Genomic DNA, 25,618 nt, shown 5'->3' with positions numbered 1-25,618 from the left:
AAGGTCGGTCAGGGGAGAAAATCCCCCCAAGCTGGAGCTCTGTCCTCAAACGTGAAGGTCTGAGATAGCGTCCACTGGGTCAGCAAGGACGAAAAGAAGAGAAGCTAGGAGAAGGATCCAGCAAAACTGGTGTAACCAAAGATGTGAGAGATAGGCTCCATGTAAAGAGAAGCACTGGGCACTGAGTGCTGGGGCCACACGGAGCAGGTCCCAGTGCTCACACCCTGCGTCCCCTCCCCTGAAGCACACCAACGAAGCAGGCAGGGGAGAGGTGGGTGCATTCAGCAGGGTGGTCTCTGCCAGGGATGCTGTGCTGGCCCAGAGAAGACGCTGTCGATGTAGAGGGCGATCAGAAATGCGGGAGAGTGTTATCTCTGCCCTTAGGTGTTTGGTCATCTCTGAGAGGGTCCACTGGACACAGCCATCATCACACTTACCCGTTTGTTGCACAGCCTTCAAGACCTGGCCCATCACAACTGTAAGGAATTGAGAGGAAAAACACACATTTTAATCGCTCCACTTCTTCAGTATTTTGTCTGAGGTTTTTTTTAAAGATTTTCTTCGCTTATTTGAGAGAGAGAGTGTGTAGAGTGAGAGAGAGAGAGAACGAGAGCATGAGCAGGGGGGGAACGGCAGAAGGAGAGGGAGAAGCATGCGGGGCTCGATCCCAGCACCCTGGGATCATGAACTGAGCCTAAGGCAGACACTGAACCGACTGAGCCACCCGGGCGCCCCTTGGAGAGTTTTTATTAAGTCATAAGGCAACATGTTTAAATCAGCCTCACATCATTAAAATCACCATGAATCCCAATTTTGCGGCAGTGGTTAATCATTTACTTACTTTGCATGTATTCATTTGCTCATTCTCTCAGCAAGTATCTTTGCGTACGTACTCTGGGATGGGGGTTGTACTAGCATTGAACAAAGCAGACAGTTTCTGGCTTCTGTTACTGAAATGCCTTCACGTACACTTTGTGATATATTTATAGGTGTAGCTGCCTCACGTCTCGCTCTAGGATGTCAGTATGCGCAGGGGAGTAGAGGGCCCAAGACCAGAGCCATACTGATTAAGGAGCAGGCGGGGAGGAACAGATGAGGGAAGACAAGTCTCCGTGGCCGGGAAATGGCAGTGATGATTTCAGACCCAGAATGCCAGGAAGAAATAGCAGAAGTCGGCTTCACCCCCTCCCACACGACTGAATCGTGTTACACGCAGGACAGACAGCACTGGTCTTCAGTGACTCCCGAGCCACTGGGTTCCCATTCTAGTGGGGGAGGCCACCATCCCGTACTTTGATTACAGGACGATGTAAAAAGGCAGATTACATTGGCTGGGAGGAATAGCAGCATTTGCCAATACAAACATCAGTAGGAAAGCAACACATCCTAATTCGACGGAAAAGACAACTCATGCTGTTGCGCATGGACGGACCTACAGAGCATTATGCTAACTGAAATGAGTCGGACGGAAGGACAAACACCATAAGGTTTCATCTATACATAGGATCTAAGAAAACAAAACAAATGAACAAACAAATGACAGAAATAGACTCATAAATACAGAGAACAAACCTGTGGTTACGGCCGGGAAGGGGGTGAGGGGGCTGGACAAAATGGGTGTAGGGGTTAAGAGGTACAAACTTCCAGTTGTAACAGAATTAAGTCATGGGGATAAGGAGCACAGCGTAGAAAATATAGTCCATGATGTAATAATTCTGACTATACTTTTTGTGGTGAGCACTGCATAATGTATATAGTATTGTCGAATCACTAAAACGAATATAACATTGTGTGTCAGCTCTATTTCAGTTTGAAAAAGGAGGTGGGGGAGACTACCATTTCACGGCCTGGGAAAGGATGAAGGACTACATTTCAAATTCATGAACAGGATGGGGGCGCCTTCGAGCACCCCGTTTCCTATCTCGGTCAAGGGCTGGGATCTGTACACTTCTCTCGGAGGGGAGGGTCTGTTCCGTCCCCATTTCCATGCTGTCCTGCTCCTTTCCCCCTAGTGCCTTTGGGCCTTCCTCCCTACATCACACACACACACACACAGGTTTTTTCAGGCCGTGGGATGCATGGGAGGCCTCGCTATGTCACTCTATAATCTCCTAGGAAAACCAGAAGTCAAAGACAAAAGGCATCACTGATGAATGACCACTGATAAACTCCCACCCTCCTCAAAATACCTCTGCTCACTCGCTTGTTCTCCCCCACAATGCCCGGCAGTCCCCAAATGGGGACACTATGCAAAGTGAGTGCAAATCGAAATTGTAAATTTGGGGACCACATGCAGGGATTTCTGCAGCCTCTGGAGCTGCAGCAAAGCTGCAGGGGTTACTAGGCCAGGAAGCTACGGACACACGAGTAGCTCAGAGGGAAAGAAAGGCCGCTTTACATCCGAAGACGTGCCTGCCAAGGACAGTGACAGGCCAGGTGCCGGAAGAGAGTCGACTCGGGTCGCGAGATGAAGAGGTCCTTGGCAAAGCCGGTTTGCAGAAATGACTGCTGAATACGAAGTCAAAGAAGCCAACTCATACTCTCCTTCAAGTGCATCAGAAAAACCACTCCCTGTCCTCCACTCGATCCACTCTGTTTTGGTTACGTCTAATTAAAACCGGACACATTCGTCCTGACCTCCCCCAGGGGCCGAGCTGTGGCTCACCCGTAGGTACAGTTGGAATGGCACAGATGGCAGGCGAGGCTGGCGTCGGCGAACTTCCAGACCAGGGTATTGTTCTCGCCCATGACGCCTGCCGGGCAGGTCTTGACGCAGTGAGGCCCGTCGATGTAGTGAGCACACTTCACACAGCTGTCTGGGCCCTGCCAGGACAGAGAGAGACCTTCACACGCGTTTCTTCCTCTTTCAGAACTTACCTACTGTGAAAACGGCCAATAATGACAGAAGTGCCCCAAGCAGCAAAACAACAAGCTTGTCTGGGATTGCCGTCGCCGGACAGGACTGCAGGGACCAGCTTCCTGTAAAGGCTTCCCGACTTTAAGGGCGTTTAGGATGTAACTACACTAAGTACTTCATTACATTTTACTTAACAGATTACGGGCATCCTTCTCTGTCAAAACAGTCTAATGGGTCTGTGAGTACATTTACATCTTTATCGCTCAGACGGACTTTCTTGCATAACACGCGTGAGCTTCAAGGAAGGCCCTGTGGGAAGCCAGACTTGCCGAGGCCAATTTAAGGCCAGACGAGCCTACGTCTGTGTTTCTCTAGGGACCATAAGGTGGCTGCACAATTAATTGTGTACCATGCTACCTTTGACTGTTTGTCAAACTCAGAGCGTCCTCGAAAAACGCAGAAATGACAGGATGGGGACTGCTCGGGTGGCATCCACACACTTCACAAAGGGACTGAAATAAAACGGGGAGGGAGGGATGTGCCTGTTGGTGAAGTTCTCTGATGCCTCCGTTTTGTCCAGAGACTGAGTGTTCTCAGAACCAGAACAATCAGATGACTGAGTCAGCATCACCAGCTGATTTATATCGATGATGAAAATTTACCAACACCATGTGAACTTATAGACCAATGGTTTACTCTGTAACTTGCCACGTTGACAGCCTATACTTCAAAAACACAGCCTTCTGCCCAATTCAGAGAGAACCTCTGAAAAACGATTTCAATTAGCAGATTTAGGTATGGCTGTTGAAGCTCAAGTCCACACAGATGTCCTTATAAATAATATTGAGAATGAACAACATTAGGACACTGGTGTGAGGGGGACCTGAATTCTCACTTATGCTCTTTAAAACATCACATAGACAGAAAACTGAACTTTGAAAAGTTTTGCTAGGTGTGTCTTTAAAAATGCTTTGAATAACTGTGAACTAATGTTCAATAACAATTTGACGATGTTTGATTAAAAGGATGAAGCAACAACAACAGATGTCAGAAACAGTGAAAACTGGCTGACCATGGACCCAGTCTACCATAGGCCTCCCTTTGGTGAAAGAGTAGATGTTATTCAACTTGTTGGGGGGTGTTGGACAGAAAGGGTGAGTGCTCTTTCAAGGTGGGTTGCGCGATGACGTCAGCTCAATCACAGCCTCTTGGACGCAGCTGTGGGGTCCCAAGGCCCCTTGTCTGGGCTGGGATGGCCGCAGTGAGGTCGGCTCATCGCCGTGGTTCTGCTGCTGGGAAGTCTTCTCCCCAGGATGTCTGAGTGAATACTATCAAATGCACTCCTCACCCGTCCTGTGCAGGTGATATTCATGGCCTGGGGCAGGCATTCTGGATGGCACTGTATGCACTCGGAGTTCTCCACAAACTCCCTTGGCTCCCTGAGAGAAGAAAGGAAACTGATCAGTACCATCTCTAGAGATCCTGCTTCAAAACGCTGGGGGTTACAACCGTCTAATTTGTCTAAAACTTCAGGTGACGCAAATGCCCTTTCTCAGCAAAGCAAAAAAAAAAAAAAAAAAAAGGTTAACATGTAACCGTTGGGAATCTCGGATTATACTGTAATATCATAAACTGATTGTATTAACTGAATCCTTGGTCATCTTCTTCCTGAACAAACCCACAAGTTTCATTTATAATCCAAACATCTTCCCTGCATTTTTCTACAAGGCATCATTTTTTAGGCAAACAAGCTGATAAATGAAAAAAGTAATCGTCCTTAAGAGGTGACCTCTCCCCCAATATCAGATTCATGGATATTTAAATTAGGCTTTTTTTAAATCATTTAAATCATTTCTTTAAATGATGAACTGTAGACTAATGTACAGGAAAAGGAAGGAGAGATGTTAGAACTTACTCCATGGTTATTAAGAAAAACAGTAAGTATGGAACACAGGTGTGAAGAATTTTGCTTCTAAGAGTTTGGCAATTTCTCCAAGATGTCTAGATCAATGTTAAGCAAGAAGACGATGTTTGATTGAAAAGACAAAATAGTTGTGAGAGCTATTAAGGCTGAAAGCTGCCTGGTAATTAACTACTGGTCTTCACTCCAGTGAACACGGAGTGTTTACACCCCACAACATGTTCCATAAATCCTCCCTTATGTTATCAATTAAACCAAATATGCCCAGTTGTTTTTTTTCTTCCCTCTTCTCTGAGTTACAATGCCTGTGGGAGGACTCAATCTTGCAGACTGAGCAAGTGGCAGAAACCAGCGTTCTTTAACAGAAAGGCACGACCAACAGAGTTATTTTAATTCCTTCTCTCTCTCTCTTTTTTTAAAGATTTTATTTATTTATTTGAGAGAGAGACAGTGAGAGAGAGAGAGAGAGCACAAGTGGTGGGGGGCGGGGAGAAGCAGGCTCCCCAACGAGCAGGGAGCCCGATGTGGGACTCGATTCCAGGACCCATGAGCTGAAGGCAGATGCTTCACCGACTGAGCCACCCAGGCGCCCCGGTTCCTTCTCTCTTTAAAAAGATGTGGAAACTAATATTTCTTGTTGAAACAACACTGTCAATTGTACAAAGTACTCTGTTAGGTTCCTGAGCCTATCTGCTAAAGGGTTCCTACAGAACTGGACTTGGTCTTCTCATCCTGCTCCCGAGTGTTTCTGGATCCAAGCCCTGAAAGCGAAACAAGAAGGAAGGTTTCCTGTAGCCATCTGTAATTCCTATGGTCCTATGGCTCCTTCTCTCTCACAAAATTTCTCCTTCTCTTTAAAAAAAAAAAAAAAAAAAAAGCCCCTGCCTCTCTCCTTCAATTTTGCTTTCCTGTTAATTTATTCTTAGTCATTATTTGAGGACATTCAAAGCTTTATACCAATCTCAAGATTCCCAGAGAATCGACAGACAGAAATCAACTGCAAATAAATTCAAGAATGGTTATGTGGCTGTTTGTTTCTTTGTCCATGGTTACATTTAAAGTTATATGCACGGTTCAGTATTTCTTGAACATAAAACAAAAATTAACTGGGAAATGTAATTTATATTAACCTATTTTGACACGCCAGGGAGAGTGTATTGCAAAGAAAAGTCTAAATGACTGTGGTCTTGGCCACATGAACCACTTATGACTTTTCCATTTGTCTTGGGAACTTCGTGTGGCTTAGAAAAATATCAGAGATTTCCAAAACAGAGACTCTACAAATTGGTGGACTGGGTTAAGCCATGAAAAAAGTTTGTTCATGTCCTTTTGCGATTAACACCTATCAACAAATAAACCAAAACAAAGGAAAAAGGGGGGAAAAAAAGCAATAGGATCAATGTGAATAACTGTAAACCTATAAAAACAATTGCCTTACCTTTTATCAAAACACAGGCGGTAAAAAATAACTTACCCCTCCAGAACATTGCACTTCTCCACACATTCCCTGCCCCGGCTGACGTTTCGGCAGGACACACAGTCCTTGGGCTCTGGGCCCCAGCAGCCCTCTGATGAGCATAAGGGATGGCAGACGTGGCCGATGGCCTCTGAGAAGACACAGAAAGCCACAGTGGTCAGCTATGGCACAGCGACTAGACGGGCCAAGTGAGACCTGTAAATGAGGTGCTGGGTTCTCTGTGACCCTGAGCTGCACGGACATGCAGGGGGTGCGAGTGGGGAGGGGGGCACTGGAAGAAGCAGTGACACCAACTGGGCCTCTGGAGGCCAACTGCAAGTCCTCTTCCCCACTGGGAGTCAAGGGTTCCCGGACTGGACCTGGGTAGCATTCTGCTGATGAATGTCACAGCTGATGGAAACACAGGGAAGGTTCGTGGTTCCTTGCCACGTGCTGGGCACCATGCCAAGAGTTTTAAGGGAGGGGGTAACAGGGTGATGGGTATTGAGGAGGGCACGTGTTGTGATGAGCACTGGGTGCTACACGCAACTCATGAGTCATTGAACACTACATCAAAAACTAATGAATACAGTGGCTAACTGAACATAATAAAAAAAAAAAACCAAAAAACCCCCCAAAAAGCCAAAAAAACCCCCCAAAATAAATAAAATCTTAAAAAAAAAAAAAATAAAAAGAGTTTTACATATAAAATTTCATTTCATTCTCTCACTAGCAGTGAGAATCACCGAGGAAGCCGAAGCCTAAAGAAACTAAGTAAACTGACCCAGGTGTGGAAGCTAGGAAGGGCTAGAGTCAGGGTGTGAACTCAGACCTGCTTCTCCCAGTGACCAGGCAGTGCCCATGCCCTGGCTTCAACAGCTACCTGTGGCTCTACCATCAGACTAGGAAATGTCGGTGTAAAATGTTCATTCTATCTGCACGCGTGTGCATGCGTGTGCGTGCATGCGTGTGCATGCGTGTGTGTGTGTGTGTGTGTGTTGCTAGCTACAGTCATCAGAGGCGGAAATGAACAGGGAGAAACCTACAGATAAAAGGTAAAATAATACAAAATTTAGTTCTGCAAATTATAAATAATCGATAGCTTAAACCTCAAGGCAAATTCATCCTGTGAAATGTGAGCGATCTAGAAACTATTCCAAGGAACTTCACATGATAACTTCCCAATTAGGAATCTAGAGATTTCTCTTAATCTGCTTCTTCAGGAATGAAAAATGTAATTGAAAGGTTTGGGACTATTCTAAATCAAAATAGACGACCCATGTGAACCATCTCCACAGCCAGCCAGAGTGATTACTTACTGCAGCCTTTTTCATCTTTGTTGTTTATAATTTTGGTCTTCTGACTTGAAGTCCCAAATAGTCTTTTCCAGTTTATTGTATTTGCATAGCACAGTTTTTGGTTTCCTGAGATGATCACATCTCCGTCACTTATCTCCTTGAGGGAGCGTAATCCCAAGGACGTTATGTCCAGGCCGACGACTGCAAGAGAAAACTGACCACTATGGTGGAGAGAAGAAACATAACATTGTGAAAAAGTATGAAAAAATTCTATCACTAAAAACTTGATTTTTATTTTCTGTACCACCTTATGTTTACTACAAACTGCCTCCCAGTGATTGTAAGTCATATTGTAGGAAGTCTTTATTGCAGCTTTTGAAAATTACAAGAGATTTGTTTTAAGCTCTTCCAGGCAAAAGCTCGTTCCTTGTTCACTTAGTATTTTTAACTCCAGGGGCATACGGGGAGCTGAATAGATGTTAATGTCATTATTATATTTACTGCCTTTTTTTTTTTTTTTTGGCCTGGGAACTGAAAATATGTTCTAACCTCTCAAATATCCAAATATACTTCAAAAAAATCACAGGTTCATTTTTTCCATCCACCTACTCACCCATTCATCTATCCATCCATCCACTCACCCATCTATCCATCCACTTGTCCAGCTACTTATCTATGCATGCATGCAGCCGTCCATCCATCCTTCCACCTCTCTGTTCATCCATCCATCCACCCATCTACCCATTCATCCATCCACCCATCCACCCATCTAGCTACCCATCCATCTACCCACTCATCTATCTACGCATCCATGGATTCACAATCCATCCATCCATCCATCCATCCACCCATCCATCCATCTACCCACTCATCAATCTATTCATCCATAGATTCACAATCCATCCACCCACTCATCCATCCATCCGTCTACCCACTCATCCATCTACCCACTCATCTATCTCTTCATCCATGGATTCACAATCCATTCATCCACTCATCCATCTGTCCATCCATCCATCCATCCATCCAACTACCCACTCATCAATCTATTCATCCATAGATTCACAATCCATCCACCCACTCATCCATCTATCCATCCATCCACCGATGCACTGATCCATTTACCCATCCATCCATTTATTGAACAAATATTTGAACCACCCAACTCTGTGCTAGAACTCTATAAGGCTATCAATAGGTTTTCATCAAGTGACTGGACAAAAGTAATTCACACTGAAGGGAGGGAAGTCTTGAACCACCAGGAAGAGCAGGAAGGCAAGAAAGCAGACGATGGGTGCTGAGAACCAGGAGCTTCTGCTGGAGCAGAAACCTGGAAGTGAGGAGGCTTGGGTGAGGGGTCTGGGGAGGGTGGAAGAGACCAGAGCACAGAAGACCTTGGACACCTTGAGCTTGCCTGTTGTCTGCAAATGATGGAAACCAGAGGAAAGAGATTTGCATTTTTAGGAAGCTTACTGGACACCAGGACAGGGAATGGACCAATTGAGACAGTGCTGAATGAGGAGACGTCAGGCATAAGATGACAAAAGTTTAATTTGGAGATTCTCTTTCTCTCCTGACCCTGTCCTCCTCCTCCCTTCCCACAGCCTGGCTCCTGAGGAAAGCAAGGAGCCCTGTGTAGGAGACCTGCAGAACAACTGTTTAGAAATTCTCTCTCAACATGTACCCTACGGAAGCCTAGGCCCTGGGACAAAGCTGGAGTGACCTTCCTCTGGTGATCCATACCTGGAGTCGGTGGTCACCCTGCCCCTGTGTATCACTGGACTTCTCATTAAATGTGAAAAGAAAAAAAGAGTGATTCTAATTTTGTTTAAATTCCTAAAACTAAGCCAAGTGGTCCACGCCAGTCACCCAAGAAAATTGATCTAAATCTCATCTCTGCATGAATCTTGGGCAGAAGAAGTATTTTTGAGAACTGAGAACAAAGGGGTTATTCTGGGAAGTGACGTTAGCTGCGTGGTATCAGAGAGGCACCTCCAAGATGGTTTTTAAAAAGCTATATATATTTTATGTGCACTTATCCTGATTTTCTTTCCTATTGGATTATACCATGTTTTAGGGGCCAATTAATGGGTAACATTTCTCAGCATCAGACTGTTTCCAAGGCAGGTTTGACAAAGAGATTCTCAAACTCTTCCTCACCACAAAACTCATTATTACTCTTACTATATTAAAGATGCTTATATGTGAGTATGTCACTGTCAGAGTTGGAAAAGTGGAAATCCCGAACAAAACATTTAATGTGAAAAAGTCTCTCAGCTCCCTCTGATATCATGTGCTCATAAGGACATGTCACCTCAGTGCTCTTCTTGCCAAAAATACACAACCTCAAATCGAATCATGAGGAAACATCAGCCATTCTACAGAACGTCTGACCGGTACTTTCTAAAACTGTCAAGGCGACAAACGATAAGAGTAGACATGGGGACCGTTATAGATAGGAAGGGATTGAGAAAAAATAACAGCTAAGTGCAGTGTGGCATTCACAGGCAAACTGGTGAAATCTGAGTGATGTCTGGTGCTGGAGTCCACAGCACTGCACCAATGTTAATTCCACCATTTGGTAGTCTTACCACGCGTAGGTGGTGGGAGCTCTCTGGAGGATCTTTATAACAGCTGTATAAATCTAATTTCAAACTCTTCATGGGGTCTTATTTTAAAAATCGATAAATAAATTATCTACCAGGCTTTGGGCAGGGTCAACTTACTGTTGCTTTGTTCTTCCACGTATGATTTCTAGGTTCTCGAAAGCATGGAGGTCAGTCCTATTTTCGGGCCAGGCCTGAATCAGCAGAAACCCTAGAAAGGCAAAAGGAAGGCTCAGACCCCCACCACTTGTCTTTTTATGAGACATTCTAGGAGTCTCGAGAGACTGTAAGAGGAACAGGAGAGGTGAACATTGGATTTGATTCTTTTCTTTATCTTCACCGAGTACATACCCATGGGTAGATACAAGCACAATTTTACAGTGGGCATCTGCCTCTCCTATAGAATTCTCATCCCTTGCTGCATCTCTCCTGCCACCCATGTCCTGCCACCCCCCAGGCCGTCCCATGGTGCCACGGCCCTGATGGCCAGGCTGGGCTCCGTATCTGGTGACCCAAACCCGCTTCTGCTCTTGATGACAGCTGCCATGTTTTGAGCTGTTATCACACAAAAGGAGAGTCATATAATTTCCTTACTTAATTCCAGTCCTCAAAACAGTCTTGTTATTTAGGTTAGTTAGGTCTAATTACTCCCTTTTTAGGGATGTTCACCCCTCACATGCAGGAGAAATTGCAATCGTGAAAACTATCAAAGAACTCACTAGTCATTGATGGTAGAAGTTCAGAAGAAATGTTTTTATGATGCTGAGAGAGAAGCAAATGCAGCTACCAGTTCTCTCTCTAGAACACCCATTTCCCATTTATGTTAGCGGCACACACCTGTTATTTCCCTTACAGTTTTTAGAATATCCAGTTCCTTTGGATCGAGAGGTAGAGTACGCGTGAAGGAGTCACTGAAACAAGTAACAAAATGATTACTGATTAACAATGTCTACCCATGAACAAAGTGGGTTTTGTGTTTCTCTATTCCAGTAACTTAATCTGTTACTTACCCTCTAAATGCTACGGGCAGGATATGAAGGTCTCCACTGATTGAGGTGCAATTTTTGAAGTGTTTAATGTTTGTAGCATTTATGGAAAGTGTGTCTTTAAATTCACCAATTCCTATTCCATTACACACTGTAAAGTTAAAGGAGATGTTTATTCCCTTCACATATGCGGAATTCAGAATAGCCAGGGCTCCCCAGACAGAGGAGAGCGGGAAGAGAATTGTAGCCATGAGACCATCCCCGCCATGCCATCGTTCATTCATTCAACAGTAATGGAGGCCTGCTGGGTATCAGTCACTATGGCGGGGCTTGGGGTCAGGGTGGTTGGAGAAGGGGATGGTGTCCTCATGGTGGTTGCTGCCCTCAACTGGACTTACATTCTCCTCCTCATGATTTCCCACTTGGACTTAGCCTGATTGCTCTTAACCATCCCTCCTTGGCAATGGGATCCACCTGCTGACGCCAGGGCCGCCCCTGCCCGGCTCTCATCAGGGCATTCCCCTGACTAAAACTTGACACCTTTCGATTGTCCTAACCTGGCTGCAGCTCTCTTGTCTATTTTAAAGAAAGAATGTACCTAGCTTGTTTTTATTAAAGAGTAAGATGTGTTCATTCGACAATGTTGAAAAATAGAATAAAGGGATCAAAATGACCAGAGTTTCCACTACAGGATATTTTGAGAACTGTTCCTTTCAGCTATCCTCCATGGTTATGTCACACCAGATATGTATTTTTTTTTAAGATTTTATTTATTTGACAGAGAGAGAGAGACACACAGAAAAAGAGGGAACACAAGCAGGGGAGTGGGAGAGGGAGAAGCTGGCTTCCCGCTGAGCAGGGAGCCCGATGCGGGGCTCGATTCCTGGACCCTGGGATCATGACCTGAGCCGAAGGCAGACACCTAATGACTGAGCCACCCAGTATTTTTTTTTTTTTAACTTAGTCTGCTATGATCATTCCTCATATTATTAAAACTATTCACAAACATAATTTTTCATGGCTGTCTTATATTACATCATAGGGAATACTGTAATAACTTTTATCAGATAAACTGCTTTTCTTCCCCTGTGTTTACTTGAACCAAATGCTTTGATCTGTGTCCTATTGCTACATCAGTCTCAAATGCCCTTTTCCACACTCTGAGCCCCTTTATTAATTTATATCCACTCCTAAATTTCCATGTCAAATGCCATCTCCACCCTAAAGCCCATTTATCTGGTCTAATTCTCCCTCTAGAATTTGCAGAGCAATTTTGGTACCTATCTTCCAGACTTTATCTTGACTTTGAAGTATAATCACTGAAAATCTCATTGCTCAGGATAAGGTCCTATCCTTTCCTCCCCCCGGGGTTCTAGCAGATGCAGTCAAGCCCTGCTGCTCCCCCCTCCCCCCATGCTCCACTCCACTGGGAGTCCCTTGTTACTTCCAAGGAAACCTTCCATTGCTGACTCCAGTGACCACGACTGTCCCACCAGCCACTACTGGGTCTCCGGGCTCACCCTGTGGGCCAGCCTCCTCTCTGGTTCGAGGAGCTGCTCTAAGGAGTCCTGTGCTGAATGGCTCACTCAACCTTCCTGTGCTGCATCTAACACACTAAGGGTTGTGGGAGTCATGGCCAGGCTTCTTTAGGATCCACAGGATCTGGCTGACAGTGGAGAATGAGGTGGCCATATGAGGACTTGCCATTTAATTACAGGTCTGGCAGAGAATTCCACGTGCTTGAGAGAATGTTCATGCTCTCTCTCTCTCTGCTTGCATGTAACAGTGATGGTGGGGTTACTTTAATTCCTAAATTCAGAGACCAATTATATATTCACCCCTAGACATTCCTGGCACCTCCTTCCTTACCCAGTGGTACTGCCCTATGCCCGAAGTGATCTGAATTGGAGGATGTATAGAAAAATAGGGCATAATAATTATAGGAAAATCAAACTGTTTGTTGAACACAAAATTAACAAAATAAAACCCAAACCATCTCTGATTCTATCAGTCCATTTGAGGACACTGACAGTAACCCTCTCTCTCTTACTTCCCCTGTGCCAGGCACCACCCCACATTCTCATTTTCCTCCTTCCATGTCTGCTCTGCCAGACAGTTTCCTGAAGCCAAAGGATATTCATCCATCAGGGCACTGACCCGCCTGCCCCACAGGAGTCATAAGACCAGGAAGACACGGACTTGGCTGACAAGCTCACGGGTCTGGCTTGGGACCAAGACTGCATGAACTTCAAATCTTGACTGCCATTCTTAGCTGCTGAAACGCGGGAAAGTCATTTAGATTCTCTGTTCCTCAGTGTCCTCATCTGGAGAATGGGGATCGTAATAACACAGAGGTCCCAGTGGCGTTGGGAGGATTCCATGACACGGAACAAGGCGGCTGAGTCTGCCCCATGGAGAACATGTATGAAATGTGTATGGGAGCAAAAAGGGAAGCAATCAGTGTGGACTGAAAAGACAGATGGCTTCCCGGGGAAGGTGGCACCTGAGGTGGATACCCAAGGTAAGCAGCTACGCACTCGGGTGTTGTTTGTAATAGCAGAACAGTGTCCCAATCTAAATGGGCACATAAAGGGAGATCCATTGAATAAATTATGGTATGGCCACAGAAGGGGGCCTAGGTAGCTGCACCACAGAATGAAGAAGATTCATACGAACTCTGGAGTGATTTCCAGGATATATTAAGGTTAAGCAGCAAAGTACAAAGAGTGTAGATAGTACCTTTTGAGTAGAAGACACGATTGGGACGTGGGATGTGCCAAAGGGACACAGGAGCCATCTAGGGAGGCTCCTACTGGCCACATGTGGGGCAATTTAAGTACCCGAATGAACGACAGGAATGGATTGTAAGAAACTGAATAAAGGATTCCATGACCTCACATAGGAACTAATTTTTTTTTTTTTAAAGAATGCCAACTAATAAATGGGATGATAGAAATAGAAAATCACTCTTTCATACCCACCAAGAAATCTTATCTAACTTGTCACCATCAGTAATGAAATAACATGGCACCATATGTCACCCGATTTAATACAATGAGAGGAAATCAACATGACCTATGCAATGCTCCTGCCCAAAACACCCAACCTGAATGCGGCCATGAGGAAAAACAGTCAATGAAGCCAAACTGAGGGACATTGTGCAAAACACCTGGGCTAGACCCTTCACATCTAACACATCTGGTCATGGAAGAGAGAAGAAAAGCAAGTGGGGGAGGTGAGCTGAGACACAGTTGTTGATTAATGAAGATAATGGGGGCAGGACATCTACCCGAAACCCATGATTGTTGACCGGGTTCTGGACTGAGAAGCAGCTAAAAATGCCTTAAGTGGGATGGGGGGTAGGGGGCAGTCTGAATTAGGGGACACTAGAAAAGACTATTGAGTTGATGTTAAATAATCCTGAGTGTGACCCCGTCTTCCATTACTTAGGAGAATGTCGCCATTTGTGAGAAACATGCTGACAAATGTAGGGGTGAAGTGTTACGGTATTTGTAACTGTCCTCTGATTCAGAAAGAACTTTCACCCCTGCATGCACACATCCACATAGGCACACACTTATAAACACAAATTACGGAGACGGTGAAAGCAATGTGGCGAAATATTAAAAAGTGGTGAATTTACGTGAAAGGCATCCGGGTGTTCACTGCACTACTCTTGCAACATTTCTGGGTGTTTGGAAATTTTTACAAAAAAGATAAAGTAAAAGGCGTATTAATAAGTGGGAGAAAAGTGGCACTGAGGAGCCTCCAAGAACGGGGCACCGTACAAAGGAAGGAAGAAACTTGAGCTTGAAGGAAGAGATTTGCTCAGATCTCTTCCAAGGAGGATGCTGAGGGGGCCTGGTGGACGTGGGGCGGATCAACCCCAGCTTCGTGACCAGACGGAAAGCCTCGTCCCTACAGCCTGCAGGCTTCCTACCTTTGCGGCAAGGCCCCTCACACTTTTTGCATTTGCGGACACCGTCTTCCTCTACCTCGTAGCTATCAGAACTGCAGGCACGAACACACGAACCGTGGTCTGTCACCACGTAGTTACCTGGAGAGACAAGGAAGGAAGGTGGCGAAAGCCGCACCAGGTGTTCGGGGCCTCACACAATTGTCTCCCGGTCTCCTATAAAGGCGCTGATGAAAAGGGCCTATAAGCCTCTGGTTTTATTTACTTTAAGGACAAAGAATGAAAGGTTGCGAACAGAAAAGATATCAAGTTCAAGAGTTTTAATAGCTTATCAAACTGGCAGGAAACAGATGTGGCAGGGAGAACATGGGGCCTGCTGGCAGGTTTAGAACATCTCTTCGCAGCTCATTTTTCTGTCGGTTCAACCTTCAGGACCTGTGGTTAAAGCCTGAATACTTATTAAAAATAAGTGACCCTGAACAAAGCCCACTGTTCCGTGGAAGCTGCCACATCTGAGGATGCATGTAATTCTCGTGGCCAACGGGCTGCCTTCCGTGGTCCTGTCCGGCTGGGGGGCTGGTACCACCACCTGGTTCTGCATCGAGCCAGGCAGATGGGTCATCTTGGGAGCCTCCCCTCACTTTGGAGTAATTTATTTGTGTTAACAGTAACACGGATATAAGTATGTTTCTGGAGCCCTATGTGTTCCTGTTTTGAATTCCCCAAGTACATCCTCAAACATATTTACTCGATAGTTGTAATTGTTCTTTCTGTAAATTGTCCGCTTTTGTTCTCAGGCTCCGGTTTCCTGTGGATTTTTAAACTCTACCTATTAAGCCCTCTCTCAAAGAGTATACCTGTGTCAGAATTGTGACAAATTAAAAAATTTTAGTAAGTTAGTTCCATACAATGGTATATTATTCTATTTATGTGTTATTTTTTTCCGTTAGAATTTAAAAGTTTTCCTGTCCACAAATCTGGTAGGGCAAATCTCCCGCTCATAGCTGTGCTTACAATATTTTTCTCTTACTCTCTGCTCCTAGAAATCAAGATTGGTTTCTAAAGCTCTTTAATTAGACAACGCTACACTCTCTCTCTGAGGACATAATTCATATCATCATTTTCCTGAACATTATAGCCACCTGTTGAATGCAAATACAAATAAGCAGAACCCAAGCTGAAACAATTAAAACAAAACCAAACAACACACAAAGAGACTCCTCTGAAGTTTTAGTTCCCTTAAGAGGCACAATTTTCACCAGAATTTTAACCACTAAAGCAGGCGCGTCTTCCCACACACTCTCTAATTTAGGTCTTTTCGATACCTGCTGGGCATAAGAGGCTAAACAGTGAAGTGGCCCAAACTGACAACTGAACATTCTGGACTACTGCAGCTGGACCTCGGTCCCACGGTGTGTTCCCTGTCCTGGCCACCATGGACTCGAGAAGAGACGCCGGTGAACAGGGCACCAGACATCGCCTGTCACCTACGGCAGTGGCCTGACCCCCCAACCTGTGCACTCGGACAGGCCCACGGTCACCTGCCTGACAGTGAGGCAAACACAGGGACCCAAAGACTCCCCGAGCCAGGGGACTCAAGGATCCCAGTAGGAGACAAAGAGGAAACCGACTGCCAGATAAATGGAAGGGTTTCGCATGGGATGAACTCACGGGGGCACTTCTTCACGCAAGTAGCACCAAAGCTGTACTTTCCCTCTGGGTTGACGTCCATCTGGTAGGTGGTGGGGTTGTAGAGCATGAGTGGGGGGCAGGTGTCCTTGCACGTGGCCTCATCCCGGAACCTACGGCAGACCTGTCACAGGAAGGACGACACGCACTGGTCAAGCTGGGCAAGGATGCTCAGGGTTGTTTCAACTCTGTGCAGAAAGCTCAGGTTAGTGTTCTTAACGTCCAGGAATTTGATTAAAGCAAAAACAAACACCCCCCCCCAAAAAAAAAACTAGCCAAGTACTTTCGGAAGATTCGGAAAGACCTTAAAAGTATGATTTTTCGGGTACTGTCCTAGCTGTGATAATTTAGGGATTATGACGATAAAAACCCACATCTTTATTGACTTGCAAAATGATGAAGGAGTTCACATGCTGGAGTGGTCCCTATGGTGTGAAATTATTTCTCAACTCAATTTCCTGGCTTTCCCTTATAAAGAACACTTGAGGATATGTTTTAGAATTTACTGCCAAACTGCAGAAAACCCTGACGAGGAAGGCTATGGTGCACAGGGGACCGGACCACATACAGTGGTGGCCCGAAGACCCCCAGGCCGTCTCCCCTCCAGAGACACATTAGCATCAGCCCAGACCAACCACGTCACAATCCCTGGGGCCGGATGCAGCCTCTCGAATTAAAAAATCGCCCCCTCCCTGAAACTGGAGTCTTCTGGATCGCCCCTTCTCTGGAGCCCACGAGGGTCTCATCACACTTGGTGCTGCGTCCAGGACTCACGTCTGCCGGCCCCAGTGTCTCTAGGACGCCCAAGGTGCGCACAGTTGAGGTGCCACCTACATGCCTACACGTGGTGCCCACCGCCCACCGGGGCGAGAAGGCTTTTGTTAGGGCTTTCTGCAGTAACAGGGACAAGAGTGGGTGCTTCAGGACCTTCAGGAGGCCCTGAGCTGTGGTGGGAAGAGCAGAGGGCCTGGGTCCGAGGGTCCACGTGCAGTTCCAGCCGTGCACTCAAATCTGTGTGGCTCTGGGTACGTCCCTTACCATCTCTGTGTATTTATGTTAGGGCCCTTCCGGTAACAACTCGGTGGGTTTCGACTGAAATGGAGCAATGGAGAGTGTGATAACAGTACTGCTGGCCACCAGAAACACTAACGACAGACACCTCGTATTTAGTACTGCCGCCCATCCTACGCCCAGGTCCTCCTGGGCACAGATGCCACGGGCACTGTGTCATCCAGACCACGGAACAGGCGGTGTTTACTGCCCACCACTGAGTCGGGCGAGGAAACCGAGGCACAGAGGGGTCATAGAATTTGCCCGAAGTCACAAAGTCAGTGGGGAAGGCGGGACATTTAAAAGGTGCTTTGCCCCTTGGCAACGGGCAGCAACCGCATGTGCGATAATTTCTCCCCCAGGAAGCCAGAGAAGCCCCCCACCCCCGGGGGGGGGCAGTCGGCTGGGGGGCTGGGTCAGCCTTACCAGGCAGTCACTCTCACGGGGCCCCGTGCAGCCGGCGGCACACTGGTTGTGACAGCAGTCACTGGGGGACCTGCCACGGCAGCGCCCAGAACACTGCTGAGCACAGATGATTTTGGTCACTGAAAAGGAGCAAAGGGTATGGGTGAGCTGAGGAGCCACGGAGGGTGGAAGGGCCATTCCCCAGGGGCCTCGCAGAGCACTTGCACACAGTGGGTGAAAAGGCGAACAAAATGATGAATTTAGTGATTCCCTGGCGCGTTCAAGTTACCGAACCTTCGCACTCCGCCAAAGAACACTGAATCGTGACCTTTCTTTACGGCACCTTGTTTTGTTCCCATTGCTCTCTAGAGCAAACCAGATCGAGTCTAGACTTCTCGACCAGCTCAATAATTCCATGCTAGTTAGAACTGAGATCTGGGGTGATACGGGAAGCCCGTCAAGGAACACAAAGCAACTGCCAGAAAGTCGTGTTTAAAAGGATGAAACAGTCACATCACAATGAAACCCAAGGACAGACGCTGAACTTTTAAGGCGGAGGTCCCCAGATTCCTTGGCCACCCATGCTCCGAAACTAGGATTCCTGCAGAAAAACCCTCCTGGAAAGCGTAGCTCCCACTTCTGTGTAGATGGGCCCCCAAGGGAGAGAAAACGAGGGGTGCTTGTGATCCTCCGGTAACAACATGGGCGAGTCTTCTGTTCCCAGGAAAACAGGCCCAACACATGGCTCTAAGAGCCTGGCTGATATCTGCGCGGCTGACTTTCACTCATTTATGACACGCTGAAGTGCCCAAAATAGCCCACGCTGGATTAACCGCGTGCAAGGACATCTGCATGAATGTCATCCACGTAACTGCCAACATCTGGCCTTGGGGAGTCTTCAAAAGGGAAAACACATACAGTCAGCCAAGTGTAAGGGGAGGAAAGCGAGCACACATTTATCTGAAATTCTGCTTGCTGACTTACATTTCTGGCAATTCTCCTTTCCTGGACCCCAACAACTTCCATTGGGACAGTCTGGGTCACACTTTTGGCCTAAAATGTAAAAGTAATCGTTAAATTCGTATCTCAGAGGAAGAGAACTGGTGGTAAAACAAGCCCCTGAGCAAAGCGACGTTCTAGAAACAAGGAACAGCTTTCAAATTTCTAATTCTCCATTTGTCCGTTTGCTGGTTGGTTTGTAAGATGACTCAAAAGACTTTCGTTAAAAAAAATAAATAAATAAAAGAGAGATGAACCACGTTCTGCTTTTATTTACATTTCAGCTGCAGAAACTGAGGCAGAGAGTAATTATTGACTCGTCACGGGTCAGGAAAACTGGGGTCCAAATGGTCCAGTTTCCACATGTGTTTAGGCTTGGAGAATTTTCCAGCATCTCCAACAGCACTAAGGGAGTCTAGTCTGGTGGGGTGGGTATGACCCACTACATTCTCACTATGCCAGTCTCGAGTGACCCAAGGGTCAGTGATCCTAGGGGACATGGGGTCCTGCAAATAAAGACTCCTAGACCTGAAGCCAGAGAGACACACAGAACACTGCTCAAAGGGTCAAATGTTCGCAGTGTGCATCACCTTGCTGATTAGCTAAACTTAAGCTATTGATTTGTGAGCTACTGTGTGGAAATACTTGATGTCCATCAATCAGTTTTTGCAGTGATCAACTACAAATCACAGCTACAAGGATTTTTTAATCTCATTAGTTGTGTTTCATTTTTACTAGCATTGAAATACCTGAAGACCAAAGCCTCCCATCTATATAAAGACAACAGGCCGACTATGAAAATTTGTTTAAAAAAGATCAGCAGGGCAGGTGTCTTTGATTGCAAAGACATGAGACCTCACAGGAAGGAGTTCCTATGTGTCCCAAAGTCTCCTACAGTCAGGAAGAATTTAATTCCTGGTAGACTCTAGATTTCAAATGGAAGAGCTGAGGATTTCCCAAGTTACTGTGGAACCAGGACACCCCTTTCATGAGACTGACAATCCTTCCAATCACCCCAGGGGTGAAGGGCAGCAATGCAATGCTGATGCTCCTAGGAATCATGAGAGATGGTGAGGCCAAACCCCAAATGCACGGTGTGGGCTGTGCATTGTGAAGAAGGGAGGGACAGAGAGAGAGAGATGGGCAAGAGTAGGACGAACAAAAGCAGTACACAGAAGTGTTAAAAGTGCTTGTCTGTACGGTGATATGTTATTCTTACTGTTTACCCTATTCTTCCTCATATTTCTCAAATCCCTATTATAAGCACGTAATAGGTTTGCAAAACAAAAATGTTTAAAATGAAAATGCTTAATGGCATCTTCACGTAGCAGAGAAAACATCTGCCAACCAATGAATCAAGGTTTGCTTATAATTCTATTATTAACCCTCTGTTACAGAAAAGGAAATGCAGGCAAATTATATAAAATTTGGATAATAGAAAAAAGCAAAAGGAGGAAATGAGAATCATCCAGATGTAATCAATATATACATGTAACTATATGCATATGTTAAGTATTGATGTAACACTATACTTTGATTCATAACTTAAAAAAAGCTAATAAAATATTATGCCAATTTTTCCATGCCTTTAAATATCCTTTTGCATAACATGATTTTCTATTTTTAAAAAAAGATTTGATTTATTGAGAGAGAGTGAGAGCATGAGCAGGGGGAGGGGCAGAGGGAGAGGGAGGAGCAGACTCCCCGCTGAGCAGGGAGCCTGACATGGGGCTCGATCCCAGGACCTGAGCCCTAGGCAGACGCTTACCCGACTGAGCCACCCAGGCACCCCCATAACGTGATTTTCAATGGCATAGCTGTACCATAATTCCTTTAACTAATCTCTTATTTTTAGATACGTAAGTTGTTTCTAAAATTCATTATAGGTAAGGCTGCAAGGAATATTCTTGCACAAAAATATTTTTCTATATCGTTATACTTTTCACTCCCCTTACTATTTTTTTCTTAGGATTCCTAGACATGAGGAGTGCATACTTAAAAGTTTCAATACATATTGCTAAAATTCTATCCCTGGTCATATTTTATTAGCTTATATGCCCTCAAGAAGAAGATGAGAATTTCTGCTTCTCCACACCTCTCCTGATCCAGGTATCTAAGAATCAGAAGGAATCCAAATCTTTTGCAAAGGCAAAAATGATGCTTCTTTATTTTATTTTGACCTTTTTTAAATTACAGTAAGAAATAACATTTTACTTTATTTCTTGGCCATCTTGTGTGTGTGGGGGGGGTACAAACTGCTCATGTCTTTGGCACTTTTTTTTTTTAGTGGGAGGTTCACCTTTTTCTTAGGATATCTAAGACTACTCTATACAGTCATATTATCAAGAATATTAACCCTTTTCAAGGCAAGCAGATGATGCACAATATTTTCCTGTTTGTCGTTAAGATTTCTTCATATGGAAGTTTTCTTGTACAGCATCTGACTGGGCTTTTCTTCAGCTCGATATTACAAATATGCATCTTTACATTTCCTTCTAGCACTTACATATACATTCCGTAATTTATTATATATAATATGATTTGGAATTTATATTGGTGCACAAAGTGGACGACTAATTTATTTTAATTTCCCCTTAGGTAAACCCACCCAATCTAACTTCAAATTCCAAACTACATCAACAAAAACATCACGTGGGGACACACTGCGTAACCTTTCTGAATCTCAAATCCATTGTCCATAAAATACTTAAATCACCTTATGAGATTTTTTTTTGGATAAAAATGAAATAAGACAAGTTCTCAGAAGGCATGTGTTGCCTGAAAAGCTCTGGGCAAGGACAGGGTTTACCTTACCACAAGGAGAGTGGCAGGTTCCTCACCTTGTCACTGGTCGGGTAATTAATGAGGAGAACGCAGGTAGCAGGTGAACAGCGTTCTTTTTTTTAAAAAAAATCCTTATAGTTCTGGCACTTTGATATCTTCCCTTATTATTTCAATCATTCTGGAACGATTTACTGAATAATAAATTATTCTTCCCTCATTTGCTTGAAATGTCATTTCTTTATGGACATTTAATTTAGCGAGGCTTATTCGTACTATGTCTGTGACTTATTCTTACATGTCTCTTCTTAACCCAGTACCCTATCAGTCTGCAGGTCATAGCTTTGTCATATGTGAATCTTGTTATTGCAAGATCCTTCCTTCCTTCCCAACATTTTCCTTCAGGGTCTTTCCCATGGTCTTGGTGTGATGAGGACAGGTGTGCCATTTGGGCTGCTCGATCTAGTTGATGGCAAACCCGTACTAGTCTCACAGCCTTCCTGTGTCAGTTTTTTTGTTGTTGTTATAAATGTGCACAATTTAACCTCCCCATTGTCCATCAGAGAGCTGAAGAAAGGCGAACCTTAATGTCATGCATAATATAAAATTTTGCACTGTAGATGAAAGTTTTCAGTTTCTTGCCATGCTGAATATCTGTTGGAATAATATATTTATAAAACAAAGGGGCTCAACACCCAAGTTCATAGCAGCATTATTCGTCACTGTCAACAGGTGGGAGCAACCCAAGAGCTCATCAACTGATGAACGGATAAACAAAACACGTGCACACAGATATCCACACAGTGGAATACTCCTCACCCGTATAAAGGTAAGAAATTTTGATACATGCTAAAACATGGATGAAACCTGAGGACATGAGGTTAGGCGACAGAAGCCAGTCACAGAAAGACAACACTATGTGACTCCACTTATAAGAGGTCCCTAGAGCAGTCACACTCGTAGAGACGGAAAGTAGCATGGTGGGTGCCAGGGGCTGGGGGAGGGGGAGTTCCTGTTTAACGGAGACACAGTTTCAGTTTTGCAAGATGAAAAGAGTTCCAGAGATGGATGGTGGTGATGATTGTACCACAGCGTGAATGGACTTAATATCACCGAACTGTACCCTTAAAAATGGTTCAAATTTTATGTTAAGGGTATTTCAATACAATAAACAAACAAATAAATAAAGTAAGATACAATGAAGTAACAATAAAGGGGATCTAGTCAATTTTGAAGATCCATGTGAGCTCCAAATTCAGCCCTCCCCCCCAAAAAAAAACAACAAACAAAAAAAAACAAAGAAACCCCAACACAAAAACATGCATCCACTGCACAGTTTAGGGAAACAGAGAAGCAGGAAATGGTGATGACTTCTTATTTTAAAAGGACTGAAAGACCAGGGAGATCAGGAAGGGGGAAGCTAAGCGGAGCTTGGTAACTGTAAGCATGTGTCTTCAGAGTTTCCCACACAGCGCTGCCAAGGGGCCAAGTGGTGCAGGCCTGACCTACAGTCTGGCCCCTTGCCAGCTTCCCCCTGGCATGGGCCGCTTTGCCGATGAATGGCAGGGACAAGGTCATGGGCACTAAAGGGAGTATGGACAAACGCCCCCCCTGTGCACTGCGCCCAACTTTGCCTGGGGCTCTAGGTAGGAGGCCAGAGGTCAGCTTACGTGCTTCCGGAGGGCCTGGCGCCGCTCTGTGGCTCAGCAGCCCGTTGGAAGCACACAAAAGTTTGGCTTGTCTCATCTAGGCAGCATGGGAGAGGCCCCCGGGCCAGGACTGACAGCTCTTCTCAACGGCCACACGAGGGCTGAGAGGCCGGGGGGGGGGGGGGGGGGGGGGGGGGGGAGATCTGCCCGGTTAGCAGACACGCTGACTGTCACCCGGAGAAACAGACTTTCCCTCTGTCTCGAGTCAGTGCTTTTCTAGCGGGCAGATCAATTGTTTACTAGTTATTTTTGGTTTGGATTAATCTGCTTTCTGTCACCCCCCCCACCCCAACATGCTACAACTCTGTCCCCACCCCAGCAGCTACAGGCAGAGGGGACGCTTGTGGAACTTACAACTGCCCGCTTGGTTCTGGAAGTCCATCGACATATTGCTTATAAAATCGCTGTCAACGATATCCCGCCACTGGATGGTTTCCACGTTGCAGAGCACTGGGTTGTTGCTGAACCGCACAGCTCCTTGTAGGATTTCTGCACGTGAAAAGAACCTCAGTTATTGAAAGGCCATGTCTTTAAACTTCCACAAAGTACGTATGCATTTTTTTTTTAAAGATTTTATTTATTTATTGAGAGAGAGAGAGAATGATAAAGAGAGAGCATGAGAGGGAGGAGGGTCAGAGGGAGAAGCAGACTCCCTGCTGAGCAGGGAGCCCAATGTGGGACTCGATCCGGGGACTCCAGGATCATGACCTGAGCCGAAGGCAGTCGCTTAACCAACGGAGCCACCTAGGGGCCCAATGTATTCATTTCTTTACATTTGGAGTTCTGCTAAAACAAGGCCAGCCTGCGAACAAGACTTCCCATAGCACTTTGCGGGGGGGGGGGGGGGGGGAGGAGGCAACTATCAGAATTTAGAAGTAAGGGAAGGAAGGAAGCTGTATGATGGTGTGAAGGGGCAAAGGGGACAGAGGGGGGTGGCAGTCACCCAGTGTGGGCTGGCTAGGCCAGGAGAAGGGGGCGATGCTGTGAGCTGCTTCTGGAGCTCCTCACTGGAAAAGGTAGCAGGGGAGTGAAGGGGGCTGAGAAGAATCTCTACGTACGATGAAGAGATGGCGGACGCCAGGAATGCAAATGGCATGAAAGACTGTAATTGTTTCCCAGGAAGAAATGACACGACTTGGAAAATCAGGAATGATTAAAAAAAAAATGCAAGCGTGAGCAGAGGGAGAGCGTTGCATCTATGACAGTAGACAGAAACGGTTACTGAATGACTTCTATGCACAAAACACTGCAGCTGTGGGTCTGCAACGATGAAGTGGGTCTAGGAGCTGACAGGCAAGGGCCTTACAGAACACCTACAGTCTGCAATCGTGAGAAGTAAAAAGAAGGCAGCAAAGGTGCTGGATGATTCGGGTGCCCCTGACTGGGTAGCTGAGAAGGGAAAGAGATCAGCAGTCCGGAAGCAGTCATTCTTTTATTTTTACTTTCCGTATTTAATGATTTTATTCTTCGTGGTGGGCACTGAGTCATTATTCATAACCGTACTTAATTAATATTGAATAATTCACATGAAATAGTTATTTAATAACAATAAATAATCTGCACGTATACAACCCCATACCAACAACAGAAATAACAGCAACGATAGGAATAACTCCTAAGTGCTTTTTCCATAGCAATTCCCTTGATTTTCTCAACACCGCTAGGAAGTGTGTTACAATTGTTATGCACATTTTTAAAGAGGAGGACGCTGAGACACAGAGAGAACCCGCTCCAGGGGCATCTGGCTGGTGAGCCATGGAGCCAGGACTGGCACCCAGACAGTCTGGCTCCGGGGTCCACGCTCTTAACCACATCTGCCTGTCACCATGAGATAGCATGAGGCCAGACAGGCAGATTGAGGCATGCTGAATGTACGTACCATTTCGCAAAATGTGTTAAACAGCACAAATTAGTATTAGCATAAATGCAGACCATGTGCGTGGGT

The 25,618-nt window shown here is 45.5% G+C and overlaps 1 protein-coding gene and 1 long non-coding RNA gene across 4 annotated transcripts in view; one reads left to right on the top strand and one right to left on the bottom strand.

Moving 5' to 3' along the window:
• EGFR (epidermal growth factor receptor) overlaps positions 1 to 25,618 on the bottom strand; it is a 199,863-nt gene that overhangs the window by 32,896 nt on the left and 141,349 nt on the right. For all 3 annotated transcript variants that reach the window (XM_078059944.1, XM_036122804.2, XM_036122805.2), the window contains 13 exons: positions 24,028 to 24,162; positions 19,169 to 19,237; positions 18,206 to 18,324; positions 16,712 to 16,853; positions 15,065 to 15,181; positions 11,149 to 11,275; positions 10,976 to 11,049; positions 10,259 to 10,349; positions 7,554 to 7,753; positions 6,253 to 6,385; positions 4,206 to 4,296; positions 2,666 to 2,823; positions 438 to 476 (listed from right to left, as the gene is read on the bottom strand). In XM_078059944.1, the coding sequence (XP_077916070.1) occupies positions 438 to 476; positions 2,666 to 2,823; positions 4,206 to 4,296; positions 6,253 to 6,385; positions 7,554 to 7,753; positions 10,259 to 10,349; positions 10,976 to 11,049; positions 11,149 to 11,275; positions 15,065 to 15,181; positions 16,712 to 16,853; positions 18,206 to 18,324; positions 19,169 to 19,237; positions 24,028 to 24,162 (1,495 nt within the window). The remainder of the gene's footprint in view (positions 1 to 437; positions 477 to 2,665; positions 2,824 to 4,205; positions 4,297 to 6,252; positions 6,386 to 7,553; positions 7,754 to 10,258; positions 10,350 to 10,975; positions 11,050 to 11,148; positions 11,276 to 15,064; positions 15,182 to 16,711; positions 16,854 to 18,205; positions 18,325 to 19,168; positions 19,238 to 24,027; positions 24,163 to 25,618) is intronic.
• LOC144379712 (uncharacterized) overlaps positions 23,785 to 25,618 on the top strand; it is a 140,548-nt gene continuing 138,714 nt past the window's right edge. The window contains exon 1 of the long non-coding RNA XR_013443054.1: positions 23,785 to 23,823. This is a non-coding gene — a long non-coding RNA (uncharacterized LOC144379712). The remainder of the gene's footprint in view (positions 23,824 to 25,618) is intronic.

The sequence above is a fragment of the Halichoerus grypus genome, chromosome 12 (genome assembly GCF_964656455.1).
Source record: "Halichoerus grypus chromosome 12, mHalGry1.hap1.1, whole genome shotgun sequence".
Lineage (NCBI taxonomy): Eukaryota > Metazoa > Chordata > Mammalia > Carnivora > Phocidae > Halichoerus > Halichoerus grypus.
The sequence above is the reverse complement of the archived record's forward strand: the minus strand, read 5'-3'. Positions and strand labels throughout refer to the sequence as shown.